The sequence below is a fragment of the Lissotriton helveticus genome, chromosome 9, assembly GCF_964261635.1.
Source record: "Lissotriton helveticus chromosome 9, aLisHel1.1, whole genome shotgun sequence".
Taxonomy (NCBI): domain Eukaryota; kingdom Metazoa; phylum Chordata; class Amphibia; order Caudata; family Salamandridae; genus Lissotriton; species Lissotriton helveticus.
The window spans coordinates 251,479,902-251,501,158 of NC_136070.1; the positions used below are offsets into that span (position 1 = coordinate 251,479,902).

General features: G+C 46.5%; 1 protein-coding gene across 3 annotated transcripts in view; it reads right to left on the minus strand.

The window, feature by feature from the left end:
• ABCD4 (ATP binding cassette subfamily D member 4) overlaps positions 1 to 21,257 on the minus strand; it is a 216,581-nt gene that overhangs the window by 120,799 nt on the left and 74,525 nt on the right. For all 3 annotated transcript variants that reach the window (XM_078659878.1, XM_078659877.1, XM_078659879.1), the window contains 2 exons: positions 15,732 to 15,857; positions 15,318 to 15,368 (listed from right to left, as the gene is read on the minus strand). In XM_078659878.1, the coding sequence (XP_078516004.1) occupies positions 15,318 to 15,368; positions 15,732 to 15,857 (177 nt within the window). The remainder of the gene's footprint in view (positions 1 to 15,317; positions 15,369 to 15,731; positions 15,858 to 21,257) is intronic.

Here is a 21,257-nt window from a genome sequence, read left to right on the forward strand (position 1 = left end):
TCTATCGCCCTCTCTCCATCTATCTATCGCCCTCTCTCCATCTATCTATCGCCCTCTCTCCATCTATCGCCCTCTCTCTATGTATCTATCGCCCTCTCTCTATCTATCTACCGCCCTCTCTCTATCTATCTATCGGCCTCTCTCTATCTATCGGCCTCTCTCCATCTATCTATCGCCCTCTCTCTATCTATCGCCCTCTCTCTATCTATCGCCCTCTCTCTATCTATCGCCCTCTCTCGCCCTCTCTCCATCTATCTATCGCCCTCTCTCCATCTATCTATCGCCCTCTCTCCATCTATCGCCCTCTCTCTATGTATCTATCGCCCTCTCTCTATGTATCTATCGCCCTCTCTCTATGTATCTATCGCCCTCTCTCTATGTATCTATCGCCCTCTCTCTATGTATCTATCGCCCTCTCTCTATGTATCTATCGCCCTCTCTCTATCTATCGGCCTCTCTCTATCTATCGCCCTCTCTCTATCTATCGCCCTCTCTCCATCTATCTATCGCCCTCTCTCCATCTATCTATCGCCCTCTCTCCATCTATCTATCGCCCTCTCTCCATCTATCTATCGCCCTCTCTCCATCTATCTATCGCCCTCTCTCCATCTATCTATCACCCTCTCTCCATCTATCTATCGCCCTCTCTCTATCTGTCGCCCTCTCTCTATCTATCGCCCTCTCTCTATCTATCGCCCTCTCTCCATCTATCGCCCTCTCTCCATCTATCGCCCTCTCTCCATCTATCGCCCTCTCTCCATCTATCGCCCTCTCTCTATCTATCGCCCTCTCTCTATCTATCTATCGCCCTCTCTCTATCTATCTATCGCCCTCTCTCTATCTATCTATCGCTCGCTCTCCATCTATCTATCGCCCTCTCTCCATCTATCTATCGCCCTCTCTCCATCTATCTATCGCCCTCTCTCCATCTATCTATCGCCCTCTCTCCATCTATCTATCGCCCTCTCTCCATCTATCTATCGCCCTCTCTCCATCTATCTATCGCCCTCTCTCCATCTATCTATCGCCCTCTCTCTATCGGCCTCTCTCTATCTATCGCCCTCTCTCCATCTATCGCCCTCTCTCCATCTATCTATCGCCCTCTCTCCATCTATCTATCGCCCTCTCTCCATCTATCTATCGCCCTCTCTCCATCTATCTATCGCCCTCTCTCCATCTATCTATCGCCCTCTCTCCATCTATCGCCCTCTCTCTATCTATCGCCCTCTCTCGCCCTCTCTCCATCTATCTATCGCCCTCTCTCCATCTATCTATCGCTCTCTCTCCATCTATCGCCCTCTCTCCATCTATCTATCGCCCTCTCTCCATCTATCTATCGCCCTCTCTCCATCTATCTATCGCCCTCTCTCCATCTATCTATCGCCCTCTCTCCATCTATCGCCCTCTCTCTATCTATCGCCCTCTCTCGCCCTCTCTCCATCTATCTATCGCCCTCTCTCCATCTATCTATCGCCCTCTCTCCATCTATCTATCGCCCTCTCTCTATCTATCTATCGCCCTCTCTCTATCTATCGCCCTCTCTCTATCTATCGCCCTCTCTCTATCTATCGCCCTCTCTCTATCTATCGCCCTCTCTCTATCTATCGCCCTCTCTCTATCTATCTATCGCCCTCTCTCCATCTATCGCCCTCTCTCCATCTATCGCCCTCTCTCCATCTATCTATCGCCCTCTCTCCATCTATCTATCGCCCTCTCTCTATCTATCGCCCTCTCTCTATCTATCGGCCTCTCTCTATCTATCGCCCTCTCTCCATCTATCTATCGCCCTCTCTCCATCTATCTATCGCCCTCTCTCCATCTATCTATCGCCCTCTCTCCATCTATCTATCGCCTTCTCTCCATCTATCTATCGCCCTCTCTCCATCTATCTATCGCCCTCTTTCTATCTATCGCCCTCTCTCTATCTATCGCCCTCTCTCTATCTATCGCCCTCTCTCTATCTATCGCCCTCTCTCACCCTCTCTCCATCTATCTATCGCCCTCTCTCCATCTATCTATCGCCCTCTCTCCATCTATCTATCGCCCTCTCTGTATCTATCGGCCTCTCTCCATCTATCTATCGCCCTCTCTCTATCTATCTATCGCCCTCTCTCTATCTATCGCCCTCTCTCTATCTATCGCCCTCTCTCTATCTATCGCCCTCTCTCTATCTATCGCCCTCTCTCTATCTATCTATCGCCCTCACTCTATCTATCGCACTCACTCTATCGCACCACCACAGCATCACTCAGCACGACCACAGCATCCCTCTGGGACACCACAACATCACTATGCGCTACCACAGCATCACTGAACGCCACAGCATCACTCGTCGCCACCACAACATCACTCAGTGCCACCACAGCATCAATCTGTGCAACCATTCAACATCAACTGGTTCAAATATGTTCTCTCAATGTTTCAAGCTTCATTACAAATGTCACAAACAGATGTTAATATTTCACTTCTGTTCTTGGATTTTCGTTCAATAAAATACACTGAACATGAAATTCACAAAAGTTATTTACAAAAGTTTAAGCTATTGCCATTATAAATTACAATAACTTTTTTCAATTTTTAATTATTAAAAAAATATAAAGCCATTGTTATTTGTAATATCAATACATCTAAGTCACGTAAATACAACACATGTTGCCTTACAAATGCTATAGGTGTCACATTTGCAAAAGTTAAAACTATTGGCACTATTAATTTCGCTATTTTCAAAACCAACACATAAATAAAAAAGATGTCATTTACAGTACCAATAGCTCAAACTTTCCTAATGCGAGACCTATTGCATTGTAAATGCTTGTTTGATTTTGCGTACAACCACAACTGCACCCACGGTTCGAGCTCTGCCTTTATACTTCAAGCAGTAGCCTCATCCTCTTTTCAAACAATATGGCATATAGGGGCCCTTGGTAGACACCTCCGCCAGCTGCCCACAGGAAGCGATCACCCGCAGATTTCTACAAATAGGGACTTCCAGCTAAGAGCTGGAAGGAGATGGTGACCCGGCCTGACCTAAGTTCTCAACTGCAAGCAGAAACATTTCGAGCTGCAAGAGAACATATCACCCTGGCCCAAGCAGCATTCCAAGCTCATGGTAGAACCGCACTTAGTTAAAAATAAAAAATATAAAAGTATGGGCATTATTGAATTCGAAATGAGGGAACCAGTAGAGGCCAAGATGCACAGCTAGTCTGTGGCTCCACACAAGTTCAGGAAGTAAGACCACCGCTGGCAACCAGACAATTACATTACCCAAGAAACCAGTAAGACATCTCCCTGGCATGGAATGCATCTGGGCCTGGCTGTGGCCAGAATTCATTCTAGAGGGTACCATTAGTGGACGGGCAGAGAGGCACGAGGCAGTCAGAAATGTACAGGAAATTCATACGGAAACGGGGCAGTCAGAAATCTATAGGCCACGGAGGCACACACATTTGAATGCAGGCCAGGGTGCCCCCCCCCCCCCCTGTGAGTCATTAGAATGGGGAAGATATATCTGGAGAGCCGGGCAGGAGGCCTTGGCTATCCATACTCTCCCATTGTCGACCCCATGCTCCTAGGGAGCAGTCCTGACATGCCCACTGAATGTAAATGTATATTTTTGTCACTGTATCCGTGAACAGTTTACATATGCTTTAATGTTACCACTATAATTGGTTTATTTTTTCTCCTGTGATGACCTTGATATGTTGTATAATACAAAAGTGTAACATTGTACCAACATATGATCTGGTCACAGAAATTCCCAAGTTAAAATCAGTGATATAAGAAACTGATAAACACAGACAAAAATATTCCCAGACACATCAGGAAATGAACATATCTACATCGTACCTCGTTAAACGAATGAAGAATGAGACCCCCCTAAAACCCGAATCAGTTCTTGTTAAATGGAGATTTCGCTAGGAATCTTTACGACGGTTTAATGATGGTTATAGCATATTTATGTAACTATAGCCCAGACGTTTTCATTATTAATTAAATACAATGGTGGTTTCCCTCGTAACTACTACGCCCCTGTGTGTACGCAGTTATCTAAGGCGCTGACATCCTCAAGACAGTGGACGTTATAAAAACCCATGAATAACTAATATGACAGCGTCATCTAGTGGACAACAGAAAGAATCACATATAACTAGAACTCAAGAAAACATGCTGGAAAAATATCAAGCAGCTGGTGGTTTCTTCGGACTAAGACTAAGTACAGGAAAGCGAAGACAACTCGACCTTGCAGGAACTTGAAGACATGGCTATCAAAGAAACAAATGACATGCATTTTCACCACAGTGAAGAGGGTTTCGATTGAAAGCGTTCAAAAATAATCGTTCACAAATATTCAATTTAGTAACAACAACGAGTACATTTGCATAATGCCAGCGGCCTAGCTGATTGCAAACTATTCAAGTGAAGCAAATTCCAGTTATAAGCTGACAGCTTACTAAAGGGCTTGTCCTGCTTGCAAGGTTCACCTCACATTCGTGAAGCGGGTCTTGTGATAAATCCCAGTGCCCAGAAAAGAGCTCCGGCTAGCATGTTACAGTGATAGTGAGTGAGCAAATGAGACATTCGCGCCTGATGGCAGGAACGAGAAAGGTAAGGTGTACATTGCCATTGTTTGTTTTCCAGATACAAGTCGAGCAAAAGATAACAGAAGGAGGATTCGCGAGAAAATCATAAGAAACTACATTTAATGTAGAGGACGAGTGGGCGGAGCAATAGTCCCCACAGCTTACTAATGTGAAGTGTCATATTCCAAACCTATGAGTCATTCTAGTGCAATAACACGAACAGCACTAGGACCCAGACTATGTGATGCAGCCATGAAGGAGGCGGTTGGGGTGAGTGCTTTAGGAAGCGATGCGGTTGGTCGCTTGGCAATGAAGGTTAGAGAAAAAAGTTATGCTCAACAGTAGCTCCTGTGTGTGGCGTAATTTATATTTCATGCTCCCAGGCTGGGGGAAACGCTAAATCTGGTGACGAATAGGGGATATGTGCTCGTGAAGAACAAGACTGCTTCACTGAGAGCCTGCAACAATACGGCATGCTGCCTGCACATACCACGTGAGCCAGTCACTGCAACACAGTCCGCGACCAGCGTACGTGGAGTGTAAGCCCCGCCACGCCAGTAGATGACCGTGGAAGGCAGCACTCAAAGGCTATGCAGCTGAGCATGCTCGCAAGCACTCACTGTTACTGCCGGTAAGGCCGCTGGCAAGTAACAGCTCATTGCCCTGAGGGGGATATTCTCAAGAACGTGTGATAACCATCGCAAAAGTAACTTAACGCAACCTTCAACACCGCATTCTATAGCAGGAAAATTACGCCGTGTTAACCAAATATTCAAAACACGGCGGTACCATGCGATAGTCTCCAGATAACGCATCAAATGACCGCGTTAAAATCAACACCACACTGCAAAAATGTGAAACACGAATGCAAAAAATGTTGCGATGAGGCCAATCGCGATGCAAAAAGCAGCAAAAACCAGCGGCAGGCCTGCAAATGCCAAACGTCAGGCGGGAAAATGCACTATAAAAGCTACAAAAACAACACACCAGAAACAATCCAAAGATGCGTAGCAACATGGATGCACCCCGACCCAGTGCAGAGGCCAACGCCAACCCCACAAGCCCCACAGACCACTAGCAAGGAACCCCGGGGTCTGGGAAGGCCAAGGAGAAGAGGAAGAGGAAGAGGGGGGGGGGCAGTCCTCAGCAAAACCAGGTCAGAGTCACAGAGGTGACAGCACACTACCATCAACTGACCCACAATGAGAGTAACGTGAATGCAGTCAGAGTGTCGAGGAGGGCAAGAGGCGCTGACATGGTGTGAAAAGTCACACCAAGCACAAACCTGCTACCAACAGGAAGGCAGCAATGGCGACCGGCGGTGGGAGTCCTTTGCCACAGGAGGAGCTGGAGGAAATGGAGGCCACAGTCATCAGTGTGGAGACGGTGCAAGGAGGTGGAAGTCCGAACACAACATGAGAGGAGCTTTCACAACATCAATAGGGTGAGCAACGACAAGGGACTGGGGAAGATGGGCACAACGACACACATGCACAACGATGCGTAGCACACTGCAAACCCACAATGACCCTGGATCATGTCCCAGATCCCCGTGGCACACTGCAGCACACACAGATAGCATTAACAGCACATCCAACGACAATGCTATACAAAGTGCAACCCCGACACTGGCGAACAGGGGACACAACTCAGTCCGCTCATGCGTAGAAACAGGCCAAACACATCAAAAAGAGCAGGAAACCGTTAGATTCAAACATACGCGTACAACCTCACATCCGTCACGTAGTCCAAAAGTCCACTGTCCCTCATCAAATTGGCAACACCGCCCAAACAGTCATTGTCATACAGTCTGCATGTCAACAAGAACAATGCGCAAACATACATTTCAACACAATGTCAACATGGATCTTCCCTTCACATTGCAGAGGGACAAACAAACACCTCCAGCAGACCAGACCAGACAACCCATTAGTGATGCTAGAGAAGACCACCACACTTTCGACACAAATGCCCTACAACAGCTCATGGACATCCCAGACAACCCACCACCAAAGCAGCCAAGCTACATAGAGGAGAACCCAGCCCCTGCACACACCACACAGCAGGAAGCAACCGCAAGCACGACTGGCACCCAACACGCTACTGAGGCACACATCGCATTCAAATGCCAGGTGTCAGAATGTCAAAAGGAGTTGGCCGAACAGGTGCGGGTGGGGTCAGGGCTCATGGAAGCCAAACTACATTGCATACGGGGTCTCCAAGTCCCATCAGGGCAAACCTGCACCCCACAAAGGAGACAGGGTCCCTGACTTTAGCTGCATAGAGTTATTGGCCCCGGATGCACTGCAGCCGGCACAGGCATCACCCCACAGGACGGTGCCATGCGGTGCTCTGAGGCAGGGCCACGCGGACTGAGCGGGTCCTCATCGATGTCCGAAGTGAATGTGGCGGAGGGTTGCGGGGGACAGTGGAAGGTGTCCTCCAGGGTATGATGCAGAGGGCATAAGCCGTCCGGAAGCAGCAATTCGGTATCAGCTACATGAGGATGAAGACAACCCCCCCCCAGTCTATTGATTCAGACGCCACCATAGTTCTACCAGAGAGTGTCCATGAATGTCGGGGAAAAGACTTAGTGGCACCGGGGCTGAGAGGGAATGCAGTCTGCAATGATGCCAGTACAATGATATGAACTCCACCATTGCTAAATCAAGACTCAGTCACGAATGTGTGACCTACTTAACCGCAGTGTAGGCTGGAGGCAGCAGTAACAGTGGCCCACAGCCACGTGTCGTGGCTCAAGATGCACAGAGTTAGTGACACCAGGACTGTTGTCGGTAGTGTTCAATCACCTCTGTATCGATGATCCTTTTTTCCTCCGGACTGACATGCCTCATCCTCTTACACCTCTACTTTTGTGCAATGATATGTACTCTGCTATTTCAATTTCACGACTCAGTTCAACATGAGTGTCCTATCCGAGCGCTGTGTGGCCCGGGGGCAATAGTCCGCTTAGGCCCACAGACACATGTTGTTGGAATGCTATGCACAGATTTGGTGGCACCACATCGAAGGGAGTAGAGTGACTTCAAGTCAGCAATAAACATCGTCCTCTGCCATAGTGTAATCAAGACTCAGTTCCAAATGTGTGACCTACTAGTCCGCTGTGTCAGCGGTAGAGTACGTCAACAAGAAAGGAGTACTGCGGGCCCTGCTCGCGGAGGCCGTGATGGTCGTTGCAGGTTGCTGGGGTCACGGGCCTGGGTTTGGAGAGTGCACCGGCACGTGGTGGGCCCTCTTCGACACACGCCGGTGTCTGCAGGTGGGCATTGAGGCCTGGGCGCACAGAGGCGGGCAAGACTGGTTCGGGGATCAGCGCCCCGGGGTGCAGCAGGCGCACAGGATCGCAGGCAACCCCGCTCATGGCGACGGCGTCGGCCTCGTGGCGGGGTGAGAGGCGCCGCCCTGGCAGGCACGTTGGGCATTCCGGAAGAGGAACACGCCCAGTCACATGCCTTTTATTCACACCCCTACGCTGGCCTGGCTTACGCCGGGCCAGCCCACTCCGCTCACGCCTACAGGGGTTAGGGGTGATGTAACAAGCTATAGTTCCGCGATCCTCCCCACTGGCTGGGTTGACATTGTTGCGTCCACTCTGCACTGCACTCCAAACACCAGTGGTGTATGTCGACATGGATATGTGTGTGGTCTGCATACTGCAGTCTGGCCATCACATCCACGCCACACTTGGCATTGTGTACATTCTCATTCATTGGCCACTTGCCTCCTTCGCACATGCCTGGTCCCCACCTCTCCCCACAATCTGCTGTTGTGTGGCTTAGGTACCCTGCCATTGATGGCTTCTGTGCATGGCTGGCCCAGGTTCCCACAGTGAGTTGTGTTGTCGTGTCTGGTGGGTGGGCATGTTGTTTGGCATGATGTATGTGAGTTGGTTATGTGTGCATTCCGAGTGGTGAGATTTGCATGATCGTGGAGTCGAGGTGTGTGGTGTGTTCATTTGGTACTTGACAACAATCAGTGCTGTACTGTAGGTGCCATCCTGGCAGCGCTGGTTGATGATGGTCTGTCAGAAGATGTAGGAATCATGCACTCTGCCTGGGTGGTTGGCATCGACATTGGTGGAGATTTCTGGGTGGTCCACTATTGCCTGCACATTGATGGAATGCGTGTGCTTTCTGTTGCGGTTATTGTGTGCAGTGTTGCCAAGGGGCACAAGTAGGACATGCGTGCAGTCAATTACCCCCTCACAACTGTGGGAAGCCAGCAGTGGCGTAGATGCCTTGCTTGGTCTCCAGCTGTTCCTGCGCAGTGTGGGGGAAGTATAGCTAGTGGGGTACCAAGCTGATGATGTCACCCACGACCGCTGTGGGGAAATTGTATTGGGCTGGCTGTGAGACTCCTCCGACTCTGGTGGTTGTTGGTTGGAGGGTGCCAGGGGCCAACACATGCAGTACGGCCAGCAGCTTTGTCTGAGGTGGGATGTTGGTTGTCCGCTGTGCTGGTACTGTCAGCCTGTGGACAATGGTGGCCAGGATGCAGAGGATGGTTGTCCCTTTGGGCCTGTTGTGGGCAATGGCATTCTCTGGTGTTGGGTCTGTGAGGTTGGTGCGTTTTCTGAGGGTCCCTGTCTTTGTCTGCGCTGCCTCGAAGTTGCTCCGGGGGAGGGGAGATGGGGGACGGAAGCGGTGGGTGTTGTGGGCCTGTTGGGGCTCCCATCTGCATGGTCAGTGGCTCCATGGCATCTGTTGCCCTTCATTTGTAGCTCTGGCCTTGGCTCCCTTTTCTGGTGTAGGCTGCCGTCCTTTACACCAGGTCAGAGCAGGTGTTAATTTTCTGCTGCTAACGCGCCTTATCAACTGATCTGGCTGGTCATTGAGAATGTTGCGGAGTGGTGATGTTGCGGCTTCTGGCACGGGAACGCCTACTCTGTATCTCATTAGTGATAGTTGCGGGGGTCATCTGTGGCGATGTTTTTTGCGGCTGCTATCGCAGGTTAACTGGTGATATGGGCTGTTTGCACCAGCTTGTGAATAGGGCGGTGTATTTATCGCCACTTTGGCTGCGATAAATTGCTGTTAACTGGACGATAAGTTCTTGAGAATATGCCCCTGAGTGTACAGCAGTTGGTGGGGAGGGGCCTGAGGCAGCGCATCGCTCTGGCTGTGCAGCAGCGGCCTGAAACTCTGGAGGCCTGAAAAATTGGAGAACAGCCGACGCCCGCTTGAGGCGTGCCAGGAAATCTCTAGCAGAATTATCAGCACAGGCCAAGGGTGCAACTATCCAGGCAATGTAAATATCACAATAATAAGGACATGTAAGAAAAGTAACCAAAAGAAGTATTCCTGCTTTTAAAAGACTTCGGTGAGCTTAACCACATTCCCCCATGCCTGACTGTAAACTTTACTACTTGGTGAGCCACACCAATTAGTTATATAACACAAAAATGGTGTGGTAACTTTCCACTAGATACCCCTGGGGGAGTGAACCCCAGGCCTGTTTGTGTAGGTACAATACTCTTTTAGAACCATATTATGTTTCTATGTCACCTATTAATGGCAATTCCAAGAATTGGACGAGGTGGGTTCAATCACGTAATGTGACATGCTTCATCATAGGCCAGGTAGGACAATGTCACCCGGGCAGACTCAACTTCAGATCAGGCTGTCCAGAGGGAGTTCTTAAAAATTCTTCTCTTTTCTGGATAAAAATGGTCCAGTTACTAAATAGAAATACCTCAGGGTATAGAACTAAGGAAACACAAGGAGATGATGGATGGAGCGCTGAAACCTTTCAGACACTCAACCCCAGTCACAGATCTGGGTTGAATCCATCATCGCCCTTTAGCTCACATCGCCGCCCCAATTCAGACCCAGCCATATCCAAATCAGTCTTTACCATGTTCCTAATTGAAACAGTCCAGCTCAAACTGCCAAGCCAGGTCTTCCCTGGACTGGAAACAGGCATCCTGGGACCGGTTTCGGGGTAACAACCCTCATCAGCCAGGATAGAATCAATCCAGTGGCAAAGTGAGCAAGGGTAAGAGAACAGCTCACTTGAATATGAGTGCAAGGAAACCCTTTGGTTTGTTAAAAGACCTCTCACCCACCAACCTAGTTGGTGGCATGCTTCATCATTGGGGTCCCAACCAGTGGGAGAGGTGTGGCGCCGCGGCCAGGGCGACTGACGCTGGAATCTGGGGATCAGGGTTCGATCCCCGGCTCCGGCGGCAGGTTAGCCCAGCACCATGTGACTCTGGGCAATAGCTCGCTTAATCTTCCCGACGGCCCCCAGCGCCTAGAGACCCTTACGGGTGATTGTGCGCTTTAAAAAAAAACAAAAAAAAACGGGTGGCCGAATGCTGCCCGGTTGTGCTGCGACGCCGGATTAAAGCGGAGCTGGTGTCATGTGATATGTAAAGGTGTCATGTGATATGTAAAGGAAGTGGTGAGAGCTAAAATTATCTCTGGGGATCCTTACTAATTATACTTTAGTCAGGGGATGGTCTGGCTGTTGTAAAGACCTGCAAACACTTCCACGTGTTCCTCTACAGAAAAAGATACACTGCTATCACGGATCAACAGGCTTTGACCACCATATTTGGGAACCTGAAGGCTAAGAGGCCCCCTCGTATCGAATGAATGGGTTTGCAGCTGCAGGAATACGAATATGAGATCGGCCACACACCAGGGAAAGACCAAAACCCTGTGGATTGCTTTTCTAGAGCACTGCTACATCTCCAAAGATTAATGTCAAGGGTTGCTGAAGAGTACCTCAATTTCATAAGATGGTCAAGCACACTCTTGACTCAGTCTCTAGACCAGATTGCAGCAGACACCAATGAAGAAGACATGGCTATAGTCAAAGGACTCATCAAGACACAATCGTGGAGAAGAAACACCAAACTTCCTACTGACCAGACGGAGTGTCAAAAATTTACAAATGTACAAGATGAGCTGGCAGTCACCCAAGAGGGAATAATATGGAGAGGCTCAAGAATTGTCATGCTTGAAAACCTTAGGTAAATGGTCACAGGCAGGCCCATAAAAGACACTGAGGCATTGTGGCCACAAAAAGAGCGCTAAGGGAAAGGGCGTGGTTCCCTAGTTTAGGTGAGAGAGAGTACTGAAAGCATGTCATATCTGCAATTGTTTGTCCTAAAAAATGATCCAGAATACATTGACAACGTCCGATCATCCTGCACACGTATGGGAGAGAGTTGCAGGTGACTTCTTTGGACCTTTGGGGCATAGGCAACACATCATGGTAGTCATGGATGAATATTCTCGTTTTCCCTTTAACAGCTCATTAAAGAGTCATTGAAAGGCTTGATGACATCTTCACAACTTGGATTCCCAAGATACTCAAGTCTGACAATGGTCCACCCTTCAACAACAAGGAACTGAAGGTATTCCTCATGCAGCTGAACTTCAAACACCAAAAGAGCACACCGCTTGGCCTTAAGCAATTGGTATAGTCAAAAGATTTATGGGCACCCGTCAAGAGAGTGGTACAACAAGCCTCAATGGAAGGGATAGACTTAAACTAAGCATAATACCAGGTTCTCAGGGCCTATTGTATGACCCCCCTCACTCCACAATGAGTACTAGTCCATCAATATTGTTATTTGGAAAGCAATCAGTAAAAAGTACCTTTATGGACTTCATATCAGTAAGTGGACGCTGACCAACTTCGCAGCACGGACACCAGTCATAACAGTAAGATGAAAGTGTATGCCGATAAACGCCGACATGCCCAGGAAACAGTCTTTGACAAAGGAGATTGTGTACTGGTAAAACAAAGGCAAAGCCAAAATAAAGACATCACATTCGCTGTGGATCCTCTCCAGTTGGTGGAGCGCAAAGGACACATGGTGACAGCAAATCATTCAGCGAAGTCCATCACTCGGGAAAAGTCACATTTCAAGTCCATACCCCACAATTCACAGGACAACCTGTGAGATGAAAACTCAATCACATCTAGCTAACAAGCCAGAATAGGTATCGCTGTTGCCCGGTGATGATGGACCTCAGCAACTCAGAACCACTCGGGCTGGAAGAAAGGTGGGAGCTCCTTTCAGATTGATTCAAGAGATGTAAGTGGACTAGTGACTGTCATGTTTGTCTAACTGGGCTTGGGGTGTTGGGGGCGTGGGATTGTAGTGTACTAATACCAAGAGCACTAAGACACTGACTATGTGAGGCCGATCCGGGGACAGGAACTCCATAAGATATGAAGGAGGCGGTTGGGGGTGTGGTTTAGGAAGTGACATGGTTGGTCACTAAGCAGATGAATGCTAGAGAATACATTTATGCTCAACTGAAGCTCCTGTGTGTGTTGAAAATTATATTATATGCTTTCAGGCTGGGGAAAATGCTACAGTCATGACAAAAATCCACAGCGTCACATCGAGAACTTGGCACATTCATTGTCAAGAGGATTATACCAAATACCCCGATATACTAAGGGTCAATGTAGATTAATGGATGAACCAGGCATCAAATCAGGATTACAACACAAACCTGGACACAACAAGCATCATTACCCAGAAGGACATCCCAGGAAATCCGGTAGACCGTGCACTGCCCATTAGAATATTTTGGAGACAGAAGACCAAGCCTTGGAGCCCAGAAATTAACAAACATAGTCACCAGCAGAACTGTTCTCTATGAGCAGAGGAAGGTTCACCTAGAAGGTGATTCTTGGTTGGATTTGTAAGTGTCAAGGATCCATAGGATCCATAGTAATCCTTCATAGACCCCAGCAGATAAAAACACAACTATCCAGAAGGGATTCCACTGAACATAGCTACAGAAAAGGCATCAGTAAAGATTAGTTTACATAACAGTCCAACGTGGGCAATTGCCCCGGGTCCCATTTTTTAGAGGGCCCCACATTTCAAAGTTCCCTCTGGTAAAGTGATATTGGTGTGCATAAAAACGAATGATTTATTTATTTTAATTTGACAGTTGAGCATGCCTTGCTTTAACCCTTGTGATCTAAGGCAGTTGGTTTGTTTACATTTTAAATCCTTAGAAAACCTTTCTGTCGCTCTCCTTACTTCACCTTTTATACCTTATCTCTTTCTCATTACTTCACTTTCTCTCTTGTCTATATATCTACCCTCACTCTGTCTACACTCTTTTTACCTCGCCTGTCTCATCGCTTTCCCTCAATATACCTATTTCTACCACCTTTTTTTCTACTTCTCTCTCTCTTCGCCTGTCCTTAGCATTGTGCCTTCCTCAGTCTCTATATCTTCTCTAGTTGACCTCTCTTTCAATGTACCTCACAACTCTATTTTATCTCATAATTGTTTACTTTTCTACCTGTGAGAAAACCTCACTTGTCATTCTGTACCTCAAGTCTGGTCTTCTGCACGCATCTCACTTTCTATGCTTGGGCACAATCTCTCTCTCTTTACAATTTCCTCTAGCTCAAGCTCTCTATACTTCAACTGTCTTTCTATATGTATTCGCATTTTGTCTCTCCCTTGCATTTCTCAATACTTATGTCACTGCCTCAAGTGTCTGCCTTTCTGCCTCTACCCAACTAACCTCCATTTCTACCTTTCCTTTTTCTCTCCATCGTCCCTCAGTGCATCCAACGCTCAGTGTACTCCACTTCTCTCTCCATACCCATCTCTGATTTTCTAGCTCTCTATCCCACTCTACCTCACTTAAAAAAGTAAGCCATAGTTCTACATATCTTTACCTACTTCTTCTTATTGCTCAGTATATTTCTTCTGGCAACTTAAACTTTGTTTTCTTTACATCTCTCTCAATCTTACTTCGCTATTGCATTTCATTCTTTACATCCCTCCTCTATCTACTTATCTTCTCTTAAACACAATGATCTCTTTACTTATCTGCTCTTCTCCAATCTCCATCCATTTCTCTTATTCAACAGAGTCAGAGATTACAGGCTAGCCAGAGAAGTGTATGCACAGACAAGAGAAAGAACAAGGCAGGAGACGAGGCCTAAGGAAAACATTGTCAGATTTCACTTCATGGAATCGTGAAACTCCTCGCAGCTCTGCTTCAATGTTTACTGCTGCTGGACGAATGCCATTTGCAAAGTGGGCTTTATTGTGTATCACAAACAACCAGCAAATAAGGCTATGACTTAAAGATTTATGTGCATTTGTCCCTGTCCGACCATTGCAACAGACAGGGGGACAAACAGGGGATTTATAAGGACCACATGAGAGGGAAGGCAGGGGGCAAGCACATCATGTAGAGCTTAAAGGATGAAGGATCCTGACAGTTAACTCTACGGGAAGAGTAGTGACCTCTTGCAGAAGAGATTCATATGAAGAGCTGTAGAACCGATGAAAAGTTACAGGAGGATATTGAGGTGAGGGAGGGATTATGTGATTGTTTCCTGGCTCCTGTGCATGCACCAAGTGATGAAGATAGAGACACAGATGGTTAATAAGATATTTGTGTGTACTGTACCACTGCATGGGTTGTTCCAAACATTGACTGTTCCCTTATAATATTGCATTGTCTTATGATGTTATAAACAAGTGATCATGATTCTTTAATGTATTGAGTAAACTTTGTGATGTGTCGAGGATACTTGGCAGGAGACCACCTAGATACCTGTACGCTGACCACCTTATGCATCTAAGTTGGCTTGTTTCTGTCGTTTAATAAAACAAATGAGTTCTAAAAAAAACTCTAGGGTAAGAGGCCACACAGTTGTACATGTAGCAAGAGTGAGGGGGAAACAGGTGACCACTGATACAGTTCTCACCTGTAGAAGGCCGCTGACTCTGCATTTACTCTGATCTGTAGGTGCTTGAACCTGTGAAGAAAAAAAAACAAGAACTGATAATAATTTCACAATCTAGCAACCTACCAAAGCCAGTGTGAATACTAATGTCTGTACCAGCCCTCGTACTGGAGGTAAGGTCCTGGCACTCCTAGAATTTAAAGAAACTTTCCATATTGACATTCCAGATCAACACTTGCCAAAGCTCTATTCCACACATATGTGCAGACATACACATTACACATGAAAGACGAATGTGAAGTCCATCCCTTTTCACAGAGTAGCCATTACAAACATGTATGCTGGTAAGACTGACCTCTCCTCTCCCCGCCACCTCAAATGACAGGGACAACAAGGCAAAACCAATGAGGAGACAAGGAGAAATAACCAACTTACCTGAAATCTCCCTCCAGCTTCTCCTGCTGCACCAATGTTGATACGATGGGTCCAATCAGGATCTTGTTGACAACTGTCCCAATGACAAAGTATCCAAAGATACTCACAGGACCAAGCCAGCCAGTGCTGAAGAGAAAAAAAGAGTGGTTGGAAAACACATGACATCTCACCAGGAAGCACAAGTAGAAAGCATGTGAAAGAAAGAGACAGCGATACCAGCTGCTGGGTCTTAAAACTTGCGCAAAAAGAATATTGAACAATGTCAAACATTCACCCCAGTACAGAGATCTGGGCCTAAATCCATCGTTTTTTTGCTCCCCATGCCATTTCAGTTTAAACGCAGCCATATGCAAATCAGTATTGACCCTCCTCCCTTTTTAACATTTTTTTTTTATTCAGTGGATTTTTATATAGCGCAGACATTACCCGAAGGTGTTAGAGCACTATACAATAGGACCAGTTACGTTACATGAGAAGTTTTACACAATAGAACTTTACAAAAATAAACAGCAGACTAAAAAAGGTAAGGTACACAAACACAATATCAACTCAGCAAAAAAGGGTGAGGAATGTACAGGAAAAACATTACAAACTTACAATGATGAGGGAACTTCCTAGGGGGGCCTGAGAATGAAAGTATTAGTTCTGAAAGTGTCTTTGGAAGAGAAGAGATTTGAGGTCAGCTTTGAAGATCTGGGTAGAGGAGGTGGCACGGAGCAATGGAGGAAGTGAGTTCCAGATTCTCACCGCATTAACTGAGGATTGCGCCATCGATCTTTCCACAAAGGAACAACCCCAGGGTGGAAGGTAAGCAGTAACATAGCAAGGGTGTCACAGGCCAAACAAGCAGAGGAAATTGGACCCCTCTCTGCTGGACGGGTAGGGAAATACAGCAATAAAGCTTGACTGGTGCAATACCTTATTTGTGAAATTTGAACATTTGGCAGCTCTTCCTATTATTAAAAAGTAAGAAGGGGGATCTTTGATTATTGTGATCAGCAATTTTTCCTCATATCAAGTGCCTTTCCCCGAAGAGGCCAGGAGTACTCATGCCCCGAAATCCACTGTCTGGCTTAATGCTCTCCCCTTGTTTCAGGTACCAGTCTCCTCTGTGAGGCACAGACTACCGATAGTGAGGGCCCCAGGTGACCTATAGCCAGAAATAGGTTGGTAGCAGAGTGTTAAGGGGTGGCTTATTTATCAGCAAGTGGATTTTAGAAAGCAACCATAGGTGCGGCTAGAGACGCCTTGTGAAGACCTACTCTAGTGGGTGTACTCCATCCTTCTTACATTGAAGGATTGGCATCCTCACTTATTGAATTACTTTTTGGGCCCCACAATGACAGCACAAAAGCTGTGATCGGGAATATCAATATCAACTAGATCATGTAAGAAGACCAATCCAATCATCTCTGAAACAAATCACTTAATCTAAACGCCCTAAAAGTCATTGTGACTATTCCAGCGTGTTTCGTAAAACCAGATGAAAAACCAGCGACGTCGTTTCGCAAATTTTCACTCAACAGATCTCCGAGGTTTAAACCAACCGAAGAGTCTGAAAAATGAATAGTACAAAATCCTAGGATGGCAAGTCATGAACGCCGCACCTCGCCCTTGTCCGAAATGTATTTCAAGATATATTCTATCAATTTAAAAAATGAGGGCATTCACCCATTGCATCCGCTACCCAAGGATGCAACAATATAGTCATATGTATTCAAGGATCAATTCATGATGCACCACAAAAGGTCTGAGTCCCAATCAGTTTCCAAAAGAAAACCTTTCAGTACTTCTTTTTTTATTTATTTTCATTTGTAAAAGCATCCAGTGATTACAGCATAAAACCACCAATGTGTTTCGTTCACAGAATGGACTTCTTCAGGGCAATCTATTATGTATTAAATAAATATCCAAAGCCTATAGCCTTCGACTAGCCATCGATAGCCCATCCCACAGCTTGACAACATATATATTTCCAGGTCCAAGGATTGCAAATATCCAGTATGGAACTTGTGTTAATCAAACAGTCCAGGCCAATTCAACCCGTAATTGGTGCCGTGATAAGAACCTGGTAGCCACACAGGTCCACCTCTACCCACACCATCAGTATACTGAATAGACTTCTCTCAGGCAAGCTATTATTTATTCAGTAAATATCCAAAGCCTCTAGTCATCAATAGTCCATCCCACAGTGCGAAAACATATATATTTCCAGGTTCAAGTATGGCAAATATCCAGTATGAAACTTGTGTTAATCAAACAGTCTGGGGCTAATCTGCCCCTGTAATTGGTGCTGTGATAAGCACCTGGTAGCCTTAGAGGTCCACCTCTCCCATCACGATTGGTAAATCGGTTAATGATGTAAAGCCACTGAACAGAATGTTTCTTTGAACTGTCTGCCTGACATTGAAGCATTAGAGATGATGCACAGAAGTGATATATATATACATAACGTTTAAATTATGCATTCAACCCTAGGTAATATAGCAAGAGCTACATTTAGCTCCAAGATAGTAGTAAATTCGATTTTGCAAACCTGGGTATTTTCTTAGAAGGGTTATCGACGTCATTCCTTACTTTATGGGTAAAATAAATATACATTGTTGGACACAGAATGCTTGTGACAAAGAGTTGGCTGGGGTCCATGATCACAGTAAAGATGTTCTTAGGGGGCAGGCAGAAAACACAGTGGTTCAGTAGGTGATGTGGAAGATGGGTAGCTATTTTAGACCAGGATAATAAAGCTAGGATGCTGTCTAGTAAAGAGGACGCTAGCTGCTGGAATTGGTCGGCTGATGCACTTAACTATAAACAGAATTGTGGAATCCCGCCATACCAACGAAAGTAACGGTAGGTTACGAGTAAACTCCTGGAACATGGCAGGCTTTTATCGCAATTAAAAAAAGAAGTAAAAAAAAAAAAAAGAAGATCTGTTGAGTAGCCTAACTTTGATATTATATGTATCCAGGAAACATAGCGGACTATGGATTTTCAGCCTAATAACTATTATGTGTTTAGATGCCCTGCAGCACCTTCTAGGAGGGGTCATGCGAGCGATAGCAATAATATTGATTGCTAATTATATTTGGACCATTTGTTTCATTCAACCATCAAACATGTCTCAAGGTTTTCTCTGTTGGCACCTCTCTCGTATATGTGAATGTTGCTCTTGTCTCTTACTATCTTACTTCCCCCTCTTGTAAAATGCTCAAATACCCTCACAGGTCATATTCGCGCTATATAAAACTTTATAAATAAAATAATTTTTTTTAAATTGACAGCTATGAGCATGGGTGCATTCCAAATTCTCCTCATCTGGCTCCTGCAGTGCAGGCTGCCATAGTGACTTCAGAATTGACAAGCTTGATCCTCATCCTGCTCTTCTCTTTCGGTCGATGACTATGTTCACTACTTCGAGCTGCCTGCTTCAAATAACTTAACCTGATGTTGGTGCAAATGTACTGTGCAGTATGCATCTCCCAGGTATGGAGCGCAGCAGCGTTATAGTAAAACCATACAGTGGCTGAGGGCTACTAGGCGCTCTCAGGGTTAGGAGGCTTGGGGTGTTTACTCCTTGGTGGAGGCGTATGGGGCCCAGATCGTCTCCTATGCCGACGACACGCAACTCTTCACATGCGGGAAAGATCAAGAGTTTGTGGGAGAGAGAATCCGGGACTGCCTGGCGCTGGTCTTCGACTGGTTCCAGCGGAACGGTCTGAGGGCCAACTCAGGCAAGTCCGAGATTTTATTTTTTGGTTGCGTTGCCGATCCGGAGTGGCAGCATTGGTGGCCGTCCGACATGAGTCCTCCCGCACAGTCCTCCGTGGTGGCCAAAAATTTGGGCGTCAAGCTAGACAATCAGCTGTCGCTCCGAACTCACATTCTTGGCCTGGCCGGCACTTGCTACGGACTACTGAAAATGCTCCGCAAATTTTTGCCTTTGTTATCTGAGGAGCACAGGAGGATTACTGTGCAGGCTCTGGTCGGTTCGAGGCTAGATTATGCCAACGCTCTTTTTCTCGGCCTTCCTGACTATCTGGTCCAGCGCCTGCAGGTGGTGCAGAACTCTGCTGCCCGGGCGATCTTTGGCTTAGGGAGACGAGCTCGAGCTTCCGGCCTGCTCCAGACGCTTCATTGGCTCCCCATCAGGAAGAGGATCCAGTTTAAATCCTTGACCCTGTTGCATAAAGCTCTGCATGGATCAGGAGCGGGCTATCTGCAGCAGAGACTAACTTTCTATCGTCCAGCTCGTTCCCTCCGTTCGGAAGCTCTTTGTAAAGCGGTGGTTCCACGGGTGAGGAAGGCCCGTGCGGGAGGGCGGTCTTTTGGCTGCAGAGCCCCCCAGCTTTGGAATCTGCTTCCATTTTCTCTTCGGAGTACTGCCAATCTGCTCCAGTTTAGGAGGGGCCTGAAGACCTGGCTTTTTAACTCCTAGTCTGTTTTTAACTTCCCACTGTTTCTGTATTGTTTTGTTGTCTGTTTTTTAGCTGTGTTGTGTTATTTCCTATGAGTTGAGGGTGGAAAGCGTCGGGACACTCCTTGTGAGTAGCTGTACGCTATACAAAAACTGAATAACATAACATAACATAACATACTGCGGCTTAGCTCGCCTGACATTCTCAAAGAAATATAATTTTTTTCCAAATGAGCTGTTGTAGGAAATTTCATTATTATGTGGTGTGGTGTGGTAGTGAGCTCTCACTTTGTAATAATACTATAACGTAACAATCGCTATGTAGGTCCAGTTAGGTGCTTTAACAAAACCCCTTCGCTTCGTCCTGGGTAGCTGACATGTGGCATAGAGCAGTAAGGGTTAGTCAAAGGAACAAGTCTAAATCATTTAGAAGGATTGAAACTGTTAATAAGAGATACAACACAATACAATCTGACACCAATTTATCAAAAATAGAATGCATATTTATCTTAAGTTAAACAGTAAAATGCCAGAAATCTATTGAAGGGAACTGGAGGCATGATTTTTAAAAGGTAAGTACATTCTTTTAAGTTTCAATAAATCTTTGTAATCGGCGTTGCAGTTTTTGAGCCAAGGGGGTAGTACGACTATTAATCCTCTCTTGGACTGGCCACAATGGGTTCAGAGCAAGTCGCAGAGACCACTTGGGTCCAGGGATACAGTTAGCCATCGGGTCCAGCAGTCTCAGGGTCCCCACAGAAGAATTCACCTGGATCGCGGTTACAGAAAAGAAGTGATCTTGATGTTGGGGATGCAAGATGCTGAGAAGATGATAGATCTACTAAAGAGATGCAAGGAGTATTCCTGGGGCCACCCCGGTATTCATGTACTTCAGGGGGGTCATCTCGGACCTCAGGACTCTATTTCCCACGCTGCCTCAGTGGTGGAGCCCAGTGCAGGTCCAGTTGCTGCTATTTGACTGGTCTCTAGTTACAGAGGTCTTCAGAGTTGTCCACGTGCTGAGTGTCTCTTTTTTGAAGGAGGACCAGGGTCCACTTCAAAGATGGCTACAGGGGGACAGCTCGGACAAGTCAGAACTCTGTCTCCCAGCA